The sequence below is a fragment of the Lissotriton helveticus genome, chromosome 8 (assembly GCF_964261635.1).
Source record: "Lissotriton helveticus chromosome 8, aLisHel1.1, whole genome shotgun sequence".
NCBI classification, from domain to species: Eukaryota; Metazoa; Chordata; class Amphibia; order Caudata; family Salamandridae; genus Lissotriton; species Lissotriton helveticus.
Window position 1 is genome coordinate 866,367,839 of NC_136069.1, and position 14,934 is coordinate 866,382,772.

At 46.8% G+C, this 14,934-nt stretch overlaps 1 protein-coding gene across 2 annotated transcripts in view; it reads left to right on the top strand.

Moving 5' to 3' along the window:
- Positions 1-14,934, top strand: part of SYAP1 (synapse associated protein 1) — a 202,623-nt gene that overhangs the window by 137,043 nt on the left and 50,646 nt on the right. For both annotated transcript variants that reach the window (XM_078657670.1, XM_078657671.1), the window contains exon 5: positions 1,100-1,239. In XM_078657670.1, the coding sequence (XP_078513796.1) occupies positions 1,100-1,239 (140 nt within the window). The remainder of the gene's footprint in view (positions 1-1,099; positions 1,240-14,934) is intronic.

Genomic DNA, 14,934 nt, shown 5'->3' on the forward strand with positions numbered 1-14,934 from the left:
GCCTTTGACCTGAAGGATGACTACTTCCACATCCCCATTAACCTAGCACATCACCAGCTCCTCTCATTTGTGTTGAGTGGTCAGCATTATCAGTTCAACGTGCTGCCCTTCGGAGTGTCCATAGCTCCAAGGGTCTTTACAAAGTGTCTTGCTGTGGTAGCCGCTCACCTTAAAAGGAATGGTGTCCATGTCTTCCCTTACCTAGATAATTGACTGATGTTCACAGTAGAACATCCATGCCTAGTGCGCACCCAAGCCACTGTACATTTCTTTTGCAACCTAGATTTTACCGTCAGTGACACCAAATCTCATACCCAGCCCCTTCAGGTAGAGTCCTTCCTCTGGGCCATACTTGACTCTCGCGTAAGGAAAGCATACGCCAGGCCTGCAGGGGGGTCAAGCTTTCCAAGCGTTGCTCCCTCTTTTTTAGCCAGATCATCCGGTAATGGACAGAAAGGTCGTATGCTTTCTTGGCACAATGACCTCCTGCATTGCTCTTGTCCCGCACTCCAGGTTAAATATACACCCTTTGCAGGAGAGCCTAGCAGCACACTGGTCACAAGCGGAGGGTTATTAGGAGGATCTTGTGTTGATCTGGGGCATATTTCTTCTTTTGATGTTTCTAAATTAGGATGAGAAGAATTGCTCAATATTCAGTATGTTTTCTTTTGAGCCCTTTAATTGGGTTCTATAGCTCAGCAACGCATAAGAGCACAAAACCTCCCTAACGTTACACTGCAGTCGATGAGACAACTGACATATATGTTTTTCATGCCATACTTTCGATAGTAGATTGCACAGCTCTCAGTAATGTCTTCCTTCAGGTGTACGCGCTTCATAATGCTTGCTTAACACATTGTTTTCACTTACTGGCGAACTCTCAACGTCGCCCTCTGAATCTAAAATGTGCTTTTGTGGACCCAGGCCTATATGTTTTGTCAGTTTGTTACGTGTGCTTGCATGGAAATACCTGGACTGATTTATTTATTATCCGCAGGTATAATTCTGATGTACTTTTGTTTGTCTACGTACCACATAAGGTAAAAAAAAAAATAGATATGAATAATGTTTCCCTACTTTTCACCCCATTGATATACAGGATCGGCGAAACTTTCTGCGTGACCCACCAGCAGGAGTTAATTTTCATTTTGACTTTGATCAGATGTATCCTGTTGCCTTGGTAATGTTACAGGAAGATGAGCTCCTGAACCGAATGAGATTTGATCTTGTTCCAAAGCAGTAAGCAATTTATTTTCAATTATGTTTTTCTTGCTGGTGTTTAGAGTTTGCCTCCTTATGTTTGGAGAAACTGAAAAAATTACTGTTGAACTCTTTTGTTTTTAGGGAAGTTGTCTTAATACAAAATCATCGTCCCACCTAAGCTCCTCTATGTAGTACAGAATACTCTCTTCTGAGTGGGAGAAAAGATTTTCCTTGGGCTTGGTGCAATAGTGTACACCTTTGCCTGGGTTCCAAAGAATTTCTCTTGCGTCCATCTCTAATGAAATCTATGATGGCGGCATTGCCTTTCATGTTATCAAAAAATATCATTAGGCCTCTCAACTTGGTAGTTTTGAACAAGCTGGTTTTTTTTTGGTTCAGCTGAAGCCATCTCTCCTTGAAGATAGGCATTGAACAAAATGTGGTATGGTTGTAGAGCCTGTGCTTGCTTACCCATCCTGACAGAGACTCAGGTCTGAGCCTGGAAGGCTGCAATGGAAGAGAGTAGTTGCCCTGGAGACAGCACCTTTGGACCAGAATAGGTTTGAGAGAGTGGGACCGGATTATGATTTCTAAGATCAGGTATTTGTGGGCTGCAAACGCCATTAGTCTTTTGCCATTTTCAGTAAGTTTGCTTCAAACTACCCAATACTTTAAATAGCTTCAACTGAGTCATATCCTCCACAAATACAAGTTAATTCTCTCTTAACTTCTCGGTAGGAAGGCTGTATCGTAATTTTACAAGACCTTGATTTGTCATGCCCCTGGAGCTTTTTCTAAGCTTGAGAGTAGATGGCAGGTTGCTTTGGGGCATTAGTGTGGAAAAGTGGGATAACATGATGATGTAACAAAGGGAAATTGCTATACATGCAGTCTTTCAACTGGTCTAGTTAAAGCTGATTCACAGGGTCTATTGCCCCTCCACTCTTGGCAAATTAGAAAGTTGTAACTGACTCCCGGTTTACGGGCTTTAGTAAAAAGGGTATTGTAACAAATTGGGTCATTCGTTCCGGGTGGCAGATACTCACCTCAAGTAATAATCAGTCCTTTTCAGGATAAACCCTCAAAGTCACTAAATTAAACTGATCTCATTCCCCTGTTGGCCATGGCATAGAGCAAACAGGCTTAACTTGGAGGCAATGTGCAAGGCATTTATGCAGAACTAAAACAGGAATAAAGTCGAAATGCAGAACAATGCAAATGCCAAAACGAATAAAAAAAAAAAGAGTAGAATGTAATATACAAAATGCCACCAAAATGATGAAAATCCAATATGGAAATATGAATTTTAAAGTTTTAAGTAGAAATGGCATCAAGAAGCACAAAGACCCAATAATAGTTCATGTTTGCAATAGAGCAGGACCTAGCCGCAATCTGGCACTGACTGCTGGTCGGTTACGCTAACTAGGTTCGCTCTGGTCAAAGATTTTACCTTCTGACTTCAGTCATTTAAGTCCCATTCTACCACAGGAGTACACTTCTCAAGCCCCCAAGACCTCGGGGAAGGCACTTAAATACTCACAAGGTGGCAGGCAGAGGCCAACAGGAGGGTCCAGTCCAAGTCCTGTTGCCACTGATCAGTTGGGAAGTTGCAGAAAAAGTTCTCTTAGTTTGTTGTGCTCCGTCCACTTCTGATCTTCCACTGATCCAAGGGTGTTTTGAAATGGGTGCCTGGAGATGCAGCTTTTATGCCTGGCACAAGCTAGTGGGTGGAATGACTGCTGGGGACAACCTAAACAGTGGATTTAAGGTTCCCAATGCTAACGTGAGAGACACCCACTCCCCCTTTTGGACATCCATCTATACGGACCAGTCCTCTACTATCCCCTTCATTATTTCCTAGGAACTGCATACCTTTGTTCTAATACATATATCCTATTGGCCTGTATGCTGGACCTTTCGGCGTCCCCACTCCCCCTTTATATTTGATAAAGGTCTGGTGCAAACATTTTATAGAAGTGCACCATGAGGCCGTCTGGACCTGGGGCCTTGTGGAGTTTGAGTGCCTTAATGGTATTGCCGACCTCTTGTGAAGTTATGGGAGCCGTAAGTCTATTGTTCCAGTCCCGGGAGACCTGGGATAGGTGTAATGTTTGAAGATATCTAGTTTGTTGCTCTACGTCCCTTAATTCCCCAGTGTACAGAGCCTTATAAAAGCCCCCAAATGTGTCAGATTTTCCCACATCTGTGTGGATCATACTGCCCCCGCATCTTGTATACTGCCAATATACTCCATCTCGCGCTTCTCCTTCAGCTGTCTAGCCAGGTGTTTACCTATTTTGTTGCCCTGGGAGTACGAGAGGTGGCGTAACTTCAGTAATGTATATTCTGCCCCATTGGTGTATATTGCTTTGAATTTGCCCCACAGTGCTGTGAGAGTGCGCAGAGTACCCCTGTAAGGATTATTCGTGTGCTCTTTTCCAGCGGCTTCAAGAGCTGCCTCGAGGTCTTCCCTCTCTCTTGCCCTCTGTTTGTTCAAGGTAGAATTGAGTTCTATGCATTTCCCTCGTATTTAAGCTTTAAAGGCGTCCCAGTTTTTAAAAATCAACGTGTCCTCAGGTTTATTTAAGGTAAAAAAATCAGTGATTGCTTCACGCAGTGCAGTTTGAAGCAGTCTATCTCATGTGAGGGAGATAGGGAAGTACCACTTAGGTGTCGCAGACACGGTGCCACTCCACTTCAAGTAGATCGAGACCGGACAATGATCAGGGGAAAATCTTAGCTTCCTGTAGTGAGCCTATGAGGTTCTGACTGATAAAAATGTAGTCAAGGCGGGAGTATGTATGGTGTACATTTGAATAAAAGGTATAATCCCTGGTTTGAGGGCAGAGCGTGCGCCATGCGTCCCTAAGTCTTGTAATATGCGTTTATTAGGGGCGGAAAAGGAGCTAGTGCCCGATCTGTGTGTTTGTGTGCTGTCTAAATCCGTTTGCCATATGAGATTAAAATCGCCTAGCAGGATCGTTGGTCCCTTTGCAAAACCACTTAATTTATCTAGAACTGTGGCTAGGAGGTTCGCTTGGCCTGTATTAGGTGCATACACTGCCATGAGGTTGCATAGTCTACCTTTCATATTACCTTTAACCATGACCCACCTGCCCTCTTTGTCAGCTTGAACAGCCGTCGGATGAAATTTAGTCGCGCTATGGAATAGGAGAGCGACTCCACGTTGTTTAGTAAGAGCTGAGGATCTATATATCCCGGGATACTGTTTGTTTTTAAGTCTCGTTTCCTCTGCTCTTTGAAGGTGTGCCTCCTGGAGGGCTACTACATTAAAGTGGTGATCTATAAAGTATTTCCAGACTTTTGTCGTTTCTGGGGGGAATTTAGGCCCCTAACATTCCATGACCCTACCGAGAGTACCATCGTTTTGTTAGTGGCCCTCTTCCTCTGGCCCGACTCTCATTATCAAAGCCGCCTGGTTAACTCCCTCAGCCCGCATTAGGGGACCCCCCCCCCCCCCAGCTAGTCGTGGCCTGTGTATTCGGACTAGGACCTGTCTTAGATACATAGTGTTGTACAGCTGCTACCCACCCCCAAAAAACCTCCCCCTCCCAACAAACAAAAAGAAAGTAAACACCTTCAAGTCCCAATATTGCAAACGTCATTGGTGTCGGATTGGTGCGGGTGAAGTAACTCGCTTGGGCATGTTCGCGGATGACGCAACCGGTGTCCCCTTCCGCGCCGCTGTCGAGTGTTCAGTAGAGTGCAAAGTTTCCAGTTCGGTGAGGCCATCAAAGGTTGAGGAAGGCTAAGCCTCCTGAATCTCCAGGCAGGTGGAGGCCCATCGCCCGCCGTTGTCTCTTTAGCCAAGCGCAGCTGTCTTGCATGGTGTGACAGAATGGTACATGCGTCTGAGCCTCAATCAAATCAAGTGTTCAGAAAGTCTGCCATTGTGTGGGTGTCGAGAATTATCCATTCCAGTGCCACCTCGTCATGCTCAATAGGTGTTGTCTTTAGTCCCTGAGTGGCTCCAGGCCAAACATGTCCGATCCCCTTGTGTGGTGTCTTGACACCTCGGCTTTCTGTAGTGTTCTAAGATCGGATCCCATCTTTGGTTGTCATTTATGCCCTCCTTTAGCGTTGGTAGCCCAATGCGTGTGGGGTGAACTGCCCCGGTCTGGTCCGCGTTGCCCGTCCTGGGTGTTGTCGGACTCCGCAGGCGGACACCCTAGCAATTTCAACGCATCATTCAATTCGGTGATATGTCTCATCTTATTGGTATGTTCGAAGCTCAAACCGAAGGGGTAAGTCCACCTGTATCGTATATGCTCTTCTCGTAATTTCGTCGTGAGGGGTCTAAATTGCTGCCGAAGAGCCAAAGTTGCAGGTGCCAGGTCTTGATATATACTGCATTTGTGGCCTTGGAATGAGATATCTTTTTTCTTCCTGGATGCCTGCAGAATCTGTTCTTTCACCTTGAAGGAGTGAAACTTCACCAGAATGTCTCTTGTGAGCTGTCGCTCTCCCGTCGATTGGCCTCCCACCCGGAGTGCCCGGTCCTGCTTGATTTTAACAATTTGTGGGCTGACTATCTCCGCAAAAAGGCCTTCAAGGAACGCTTCGAGGTCAGGTCCCTCAGCTCCTTCTTCCAGGTCCCGAAATCTGTCAAGGAGGCGAGAGGGGGGAGAGTCGCTCAAGGCACCATGCTTTCCCCTCTTGCCTATCTGCAGATGTAGCAGTTCATGGGCTGTCTCCCGCCTGTCCGGTGCTGGACGTAGTGGCGCGCTAGTGTTCACCGATGTTGCTTCCTTCTCCCATTACAGGCCTCGCTGCGAGACGGCCGCCATCTTGGGGTCAGGCAGAAGATCCACGCCGGCACCGAAACTCCTGTGCCTGTGGGTTTGAGTTCAGCGTTTGTGGGGAGGGGCAGGAGAGGCCCGGAGAACACTCCCTGCAGACGTGGGCCGCGGCGTCCCCCCCCTGACTCACCGGGTACAAGTGGCAGCTCTCCCCACGGGTTTCGCAGCTCCGGCGAAACGCACAACCTTGAGGTTGGCGAGGACGTCCTCCCGACTCCCTAAGGCTTTACCTCCTCTGTGTCAGTGTCAGGAATGCTCCGGTTGTGGCAACAGTGTCCTGGAGAGGTGCGCCTGGCTTCCGGGGGTCCACTCTGCATCTTAGGCATCACGCCCGAGGGCTCTGGCGGCCGCCATGTTGCGGCGCTGTGCGGTCCGCCACACCCGGCTTTAATGGAGCCTCTCAGTCAAAATCGTCTCCCACCTTATCGCAGGTGGTTCCACTGCATTTTGCTGTGTTGGGCTGGTAATGCAGTGGTGCCTACACGCACTGATGGACTTGAAAGGCCGGTGCGGACCCGGAGCCAGAACAAATCCCCTTCGTTCGGCCATTTTGCCCTGCCACTTCCCCTAAAATATAGTTTTAGGCTGTCCCTGTAACCTCCGCAAACTCAGACTGATAATCTGGTAGAACAAAGCTGAGATTTCAGCTATTAGACAGTGGATGCACAATTTTGTTTTCATCATTTAGTTTCCCCTTCTTTGAAGTCACATGAAAATTTCCAGCAGACTGTCAAGCAGGTCTTAACACTCCAGCATGATATGACATGGTGATGTCAACAAGAGGCCCACTGTAATGGAGGCCTGTGTGGCTGAGGAGGGGGACAAAAGAATGGTGTAGTCCTTGGTATTAGTCACTTGTGCTTGTGACAGGGTAGGCTGCTTTGAAGTTTGAGTCCTTGGGCCCAGGTCACAGGCCATCCTGCCAAGGACACAACTCCTTCTCCCCACACCCGGTGCCTCTTTTCCCTCATCCTGGAGAAAATTAAACATGACAGCAAAAAATTCTCAAAATTTGGCACATATTTAAAGTGATCCACAACATCAGCAATATTGGTAACAGTCATTATATGCAACAATGAACTAGAATAAGCTGCCCATGTATCAATAGGTACAGTTAGTCAACATCACTTAGCAAGCTTTAAGTTGACCTTAGTAGTGGTTCCCAATATCAGCATATACTTATCAAACACCGATAACTTGAGAAGATACTGGGAGGGTAATATTTGATAAACAAAATGGGACGGATAATCCTCGCCTCTCCGTCAATAGAATTGAAACTTTCCTTCACAATAGCTAGGAAATGTTCATATTCTATGCGAAGAACGGAGGCTCAGATTATGCTAGTTTAAAGATGGTTGACAACCAGAGAAGCCATGGCAGTGATTGGTTTGAAATAATATGGATCCCGAAGACCTGTAAGCTGCTCTGAGAGTATCCTCTAGACCGCTCCCCAGTGAGAAAGGCTTCGAAGCCATAGCACCCCTGGAGGAGTGTGCCCCGAAGGCAGAAGCATCAATGCAGTATCCATCTCACCAAAAAAGCAATAGTTCTCATCAAGGCTGGGTTGAAAGGCTTCTTGAGGGAAATAAACAGTTGAGCAGTTCTGGGTGGTCTGTATTTCTCAGTCATAGACTCCTTTGCCCTCAGACATCATACCACGTGCAATTGTGGATGACCCAGGAAAGCTGGGTAGTGAACCAACCAGGTATTGGATTTGGTGCGCTGAGAAATAGTGAATGACACCCACTCAGGAGTGAACATATGTGCTGTGATATCTAAGGCACGGATGTCACATATGAGACTTGACAGGACTGCCAACTTACCTGATCGTTCCTTATGGGACAGATTGTGGTTATCCTGCCATGATTGTTGCAGTTAAAGTCCCACATTTAAATTTTAACAAAGAAGAGTACTTTGGCTCTGCAGGGAAAGACAATTGAATGTCCCTCAGGAGCCTACAGACTGATGGGTGTTCCCCTACCGGCATGTCATGGATAGGGACATGACCTGCCAAAATTGCTGACCTGCATGCATTAACAGTGCGACAAGCTAACCCTTTGTCCACCAATTCTAACAGGAAATTGACAATATGCACTAAATTAGCCCCCACGGGATGCAAGCCCTGTATTAAACACCAGAGTGACCATCTTCTCCACACCAAGCCATGTCTCTTGACAGTAGAATCAGCCCAGAGTCTTCTGATAACGTAGGTACCCCTTTCTGCAAAGCCTGGGACCTTCCAACATCCCCTGTAATCTTCCACTCCATGAGTTGGAAAGTCATTTACTAACCAGTTGGTAGAAGTTGCCTCAGGGTCCTTTAGTAGAAAAGGAGTCGGGGGAAGTAGGATTGGAAAATCCATAGAATGTTCTGGAAAAACTGGACACCATATTTGCGATTTCCAAAACGGTGTCACCAAGATTACTTCCCTCTTCTAACCTCTGATCAATGCTGTGAGCCTGGCTATCAACGAGAACTGGGGAAACGCATACACCCAAAACTGCCTCCCATCCTGAAGGAAAGCATCCGTCGCTTCCACAAGAGGGTCCGGGCGCCAGCTGAAATAACATGGGAGCTGATGATTGAGGCGGCATGCAAAAAGTTCCACTTGACATGGCCCCTAACGTGCCATCATTCTCTGAAATAGAGAGGGATCCAGCTTCCAGGTGCTGCAATCCATTAGGTGTCTGGACTGCCAGTCTGCAGGCTGATTGAGTTTCCCCGGCAGATATTCTACCATCACTGAGAACTTGTGATCCAGGCAATAATTCCAAAAGTCCCTGGCCAAATCTGCCATTACCTTGGATCTTGTGCCTGCTAGGCGATTAATATATTTCACCGCTGAAATGTTGTCCACCTTCAACAACATGGCACAGGACAATTTTCAGTTCCAGGCCTACATATGCTTGAGCCACCCCAAAGTTCCGTTCGAGCTTCTGAGGAAAAAACTTTTTTTTTTGTGTTCGTCAGGCCCCTCCTTAGGTGTTGCGGCTTCAGGTGTTGGAGGGCCCGGTACTGCATTGGGCCTTAAAAGATTGCTTGGATCAAAGAGGACAAAAGGCCCACATTACGGGTCAGATGCAATAGGGAAAACTTCTTTCTCAGCAAGGTTTTGCTCTACTCCTGGTGAGTCAATAGCATGAGAGAGTAAAGCGGGTTTTCCCTGGTGCATCAGAAGGATGTCATCCAGGTATACTGTTAGCTGCACACCCTGCACCAGTAGCCATTCCATAACCGGCCTCAACACCTCGGTGAAGCACCAAGGCGGCAGGGAAGTGATTTCGAAAATCTGGCAGTCCCAATCGAATTGTGGTATCTGGATGGTGAGGTAGGTGTTCTTCAGATCGAGCCGTACCAACCAGTCGGCGACAGGACATCTCTTAGGGGATGGATGCCCTCCATTTTGAAATGATGGTATACCACCCATCGATTGAAATCTCGAAGATTTATGACTGGTCTGAACTCCTTGTTCTTTCTCGACCAGAAAAATATTGCTAAGGATCCCCTGGGGTGAAACACCGACTATGTAATGGCGCCTTTCTCAAGAAGGTCTCTCATCGCTCTGTTTACCATCTGTGTTCTTTCTTGTAAGAAGACTACTGGACAGGTTCAGGAGTGTTGTTGTGGTGTACCGTGGAATTCTATGTGAAATCCCCTCAAGGTGGGAAGCACCCATGCTTCCCCTGTTATGGACACCTATTTGTGGCTGAACCATTGTAATCTATCCCCACCCTGATAGGGAAAAAGGGATATAATCTTCCAGATGGTGCCACTTGGCACATTGCTGACTCCATAGGAGTTTGCTTTTCTGCCACGACCTCTCAAGGGGCTGAACCCTCCCAATTTCTTGTGGTCATGCCACTGGATAGAGCACCTCGTTTGAAACTTATGGGGGTTGGAGTTATACAAGTGGTTGGAGGAGCGCCCCTTACCTCTTCCGAACACTCCAAAAATTTGCTGGCTGAAGACCTTCCTGATAGACTGTTGAGCCTGGTCCAGAAATCCTTAAATGAAAAGGTATTGACAAAGTGTGACCACTCCTTGATGAAATGCTCTCCTAAGAGACCCCAATTTGGCACCAGGCCGGCTTCAATGGTGGCCGGTTCTCCTAATCTGGGCTTAATTTTGATCAACAAGGAGTGGCAACGCTCCGCCGATAATGGTCAGCTCGCATTACCTAAGAAACATGAGGCCCACTGAGCTCATCCTGAGAGAATCGAGGGATCAATCATATGGCCTGACTCCCCGGCATCTTTCACCATATCTAGTATTTTAGTCAGTGGCCCCAACACATCAAAAACCTTAGCCTGACAGGAACGGCCCGGGCCCTTCTTAGGGTATTTTACAAACTTGGTGATGTATGTCTCCATTCTGGCATTGATGTCTGGGGTACTTGCCACCTTATTGGCCAGAGAAGGCCTGGGGCATTCCGCTCTCTGGTGACCATGGACCTCCTGGTCCATTGGTATTCTGATGTGGCTTTCCACATAGCGTGCTACTTTCGGCGCTGGGACCCGGTTCCCAGGAACAGGAACGATAAAACTCTTTTGGGTTCAGCATGCCTGTTATCCTTGGAGAGTCTTGGTCATCAGAATCCTTCAGCCTGGGTTTCATGACGCCACCCTCTGGTCACCAGGATCTACTCTGGAATAGTTCCTAAAACGAATCCCCATCAGGGGTATCTGAGTCCTACCCGGTATTGCCATCTGCTGCCTAATGGGCAGGAATCTTCCTCAGGGCTATAACCCAGCTGGGAATCATCCTGTGTGTCTAGGTGCTCTTTTAGGAAGGCCTGGCGCAGTCTCTTATAGGTATCAGATGAGGTAGCTCGAACATTCACATTTTGGTCTGGCCTTGCCCTTAGGGGCCCCCTTTGCAGCAGCTGGAGGCTCAAGCCTCCTGCCTTCCCCGGTTAAAGGTAAAACACTGTGCCCACTGTTAATTCATTAGTTTGCCGGATCAGAGGTTCTACAGCTGATGAGACCACCCTCTGTAGTGATGCATTTATGGCATCCACTAACTCCTCATGGATGGGGAGCAGCGTATGCTCCTCCTCCACAGACTCCCAGTAGGCCTCAAACTTATCTGCCATGGCTAATCGGGTGAAAGCTAGAGGTCAGTGTTGGAGGAATTCAGGGCAAAAACACTGATTTAAAAACTCCCTAGCCCACGCCTGTTGCATTTGCACTAGCCAATGCTTATTGTTCACTTAGACTGTATTCTGCCTCTAAATACACTGGTCTTGGGTTGAAGAAACCCTCAGCGGGCCAACCGCTTATCTGGAGCAATTCAATTGTTGGGGAATTAGTTAGGGATGTAGTCCTTGTTGCCTCCAGCGCGCTTACTTATATGACAGCCCCGTCCAAAAAGCGGAAGCGGAAACTGTCAGGAATGTCGCAGCGTGCACCGAGGAAGGCAAGGAATGCTAGGGAGGGGCGTGCCTCCTATCGAGAGACACATAACCTCCACGCCCCCTTATGGGGCTGTTATTACACTTCGCGTCTTGTTGATACGAAACTTGCTACACTCGGCTTGATGCCGCAAAGCTTGTCAGTTTCTGAGGGGGCCGCGCCTATCTGAGAATACTGCCCCACTGTCTTCCTCCAACCCAGAAAGATGTGTCGCATCTACTGGGAAAGCCTGGTACTCTGAAGGGTTGCTTTCCGTATGAAGGCCTCGAGGACCCCTAGGACCAGGTAAGTGCACAGCAACCACTAACTACTATTAAAAGACACAAATAAAATGGTAACACAGTGCAAATAGGATAGTAATAAGGCCCACATTAACAAGACGCACAGTGGGGTTAAAAAACAATAAGCAAGGTTATGGAAAAGCGCTTATCTGGCTGCTAAGCATCGAAGAAAGAGGAAGTGCTGTTATGTTGTTTATATGGGGCTAGCTGTTGATTTATTGCAAACACTCATGGGATTTGTAGTCTTCAAATAAAAATGTGTTGTTTAAGGCTTCTGAGCGGAATAAATGAAAGAGTTCAGCATAATCTGAGCCTCCGGTCCTGGCATAGAATCTGAGGGAATGCAGTCATCCTGGGTGTTTTCCAAAGGGCATATGAGTCAGTGTGTCTTCTGACCATATATGCAATTGTTATGTGCCGGAGTTAGGCCCATGAAGCTAGAATGTACATTTTCCTAAATATTTTTCTTTCTGCACGATAACACTTTTGCTGTGAGCTTTTGTACATACTTGCGTGTGTGGCAATGTTGGATTAGTTTCCCTTAAACTACATTGCTTACGCATCTGGCTTTGCTCAACATTATCATGATGCCTAGAACACTGAGTACATGGCCTTTTGGGCACAATGTCCAAATGTCGTTCTATCTTCATCCGTGGGGCAACAGGGTTATCTGTCTATCCATAACAGTGCTAATCTGCGTATACATCGCCAGGATGCTTTTTATTTTAAATAAAGAAGTATTTTCGGGAGTTAGCAAAGGAGACACTGACATTGAGGGGTCCCTGCATGCTGAGGCTTCGCCAAGCAGCTGCCTAACATCTCCGGGAGGGGTGTCCAGTTTGTGACCAAGGCGGGGTCCTACATTCTGTCCCCCCAGGTAATGGGGTTGGATCATCCAGTGGGGGAATTCTTGGTTCCACGCCTACGTACACTCTAGACATACACAGAGTAGGGATTGCATAGTAGGAGTACTCCAGATTACTACCTTGTATTATATGCCTGCATGTATACACCGTTTATGCACCATGGTGGAACTATATCTGATATTTTCTCTTTTAGTGCTTGTATTCACTTTTATCTGCTTCTGTCTACTGATTATCGCAGCTCATGTATTCTATAAAAGAATAACGTTGGTTCAATAAATATATTGAAAACATTCCATTGTGTATTCTCTGTATACTTCTCTTCGAACAAGGGTGCACTAGTGACTGAGCGAAAAGGTTCTAGATCTGTTACCACGATCCCTGAGGGGTCAGGGTTGTCATGTTCAGTGGTTGCCAGAAGCCATTCGCTCCCTGTTTGAGTTAGAGAGGCTTATGATGGCACTATTAGCTAGCTGGTCTCTAGGCCAACATATACTATGGGAGTGCATGGAATCACTCTTAAGCACCTCACCCAAAGTGTGTTGTCCACAAACGCGCACATCCTACAGATTAGTGGGAACTACACAACACTATATCGCTTCAATTGAGCTATTCAGATCCTTTTATCAGACACACACTTCTTCACGCCTGCATGGAGCCAGACACTTTAGATTTATTTCTTAGCCTAAGAAAGTGGCACAGACACAAACATCTGCCCCCAACGAGGTGCCAGATGCTGTTTTTTTTTTGCTACACCTAAGAAAAAATCTAGAAATGTTCCTCTCCTTGCTGGTTGACAAACACTCATGTCTGCGCTTTGGGTTATCTAGCATCTAAGCAAACATACTAACATTAGGCTCTTGGACGAGTCATGGTCGGTGTGGCTTGCGAGGATGTCACCACATTTTCTTAACCAGAGTTTCATATACAGGTCAAACATTGGTTTAAACGAAATCCACACATTTCTGTAACCACTCAGCAGTCCTACCCTGCTGCCCATAAAAACAGTGATACAAAAGGGGATGATGGACGGAGCGTTTGAGCAAATCAAACACCCCCAGTCAACTGGTCTGGGTTTAATCCATCACCATTCTTTAGCTCACTCCGCCACCTCAGTTCAGACATGGCCATATGCAAATCAGTCTGACCCTGTGCCTCATGGGAACAGTCCAGCCCGAACTGCCAAAGGCATGTCTTCCCTGGACCGGAAATAAGCATCCTGGGACCGGTTTCTGGCATTTCAGCCATCATCAGCCAGGCTAGCTTGAATCCAGTGGCAAAGTGAGCAAGGGACTCACGTCTGAGCATACCCTGCCAATTTAGGGCGAACAAAGCGATACAAAAGGGGATGATGGACGGAACGTTTGAGCGAATCAAACACTCACCCCCGGTCAACTGATCTGGGTTTAATCCATCACCATTCTTTAGCTCACTCTGCCACTTCAGTTCAGACATGGCCATATGCAAATCAGTCTGATCCTGTGACTCATGGGAACAGTGCAGCCCGAACTGCCAAAGGCATGTCTTCCCTGGACCGGAAACAAGCATCCTGGGACCGGTTTCTGGGATTTCAGCCGTCATCAGCCAGGCTAGCTTGAATCCAGTGGCAAAGTGAGCAAGGGACTCACGTCTGAGCATACCCTGCCAACTTAGGGCGAACAAAGCAATACAAAAGGGGATGATGGACGGAGCGTTAAAAACAGTGGCTCACATGTGTAGATGGGCCTGTCATAACTGAAAGAAGCATGCCAGTTATGAGACTCTGTGAAGTCAGTATAGTGTGAATGTGGTCTTCTCGGGGCCAAAAGTTTTTGTCCTATTACTGTCCCATGCAAAATGCTCACCCACATGTGTGTGATCTTTCAGTGGTAGGATTGCGCCACTTGTCTAAAGTCCTGCAATTTTATTTTATAGAAAATTTAAGATTTATGATTTTTCTACCCGTAGTTTGACCCTTAAAGGGGATTCTGGGTAATAAAACATATTGGCATTCATGAAAGTCACTCCAATGTGGATTACCTGTAACATTGGTCTTCAAAAATGCTGATGGTTTATTGGTTCTCCTAAATACCCCCTGAACCAGAGCCCAATTTCTGCACAGTCACCCATGGAATGGTCCCACTGCCCCCAATCAAAAACATTCCATGGTGCCTTATGCGTGTATTTCATCTCAATCCCATAGAACATATACTCACCTTATAATACCACTCTCAAAATAACTAGTGGGACCCAGATGTGGGCCAAGACTAGAGCATGAAATGTTCCTTTGTGAGGACAACTAAAGCAGACCATCATGTTTTGGGTAAAACAATTGTAGAAAATCTGAACTTTGTCTTGTTCAGTGCCATCTCCCAGC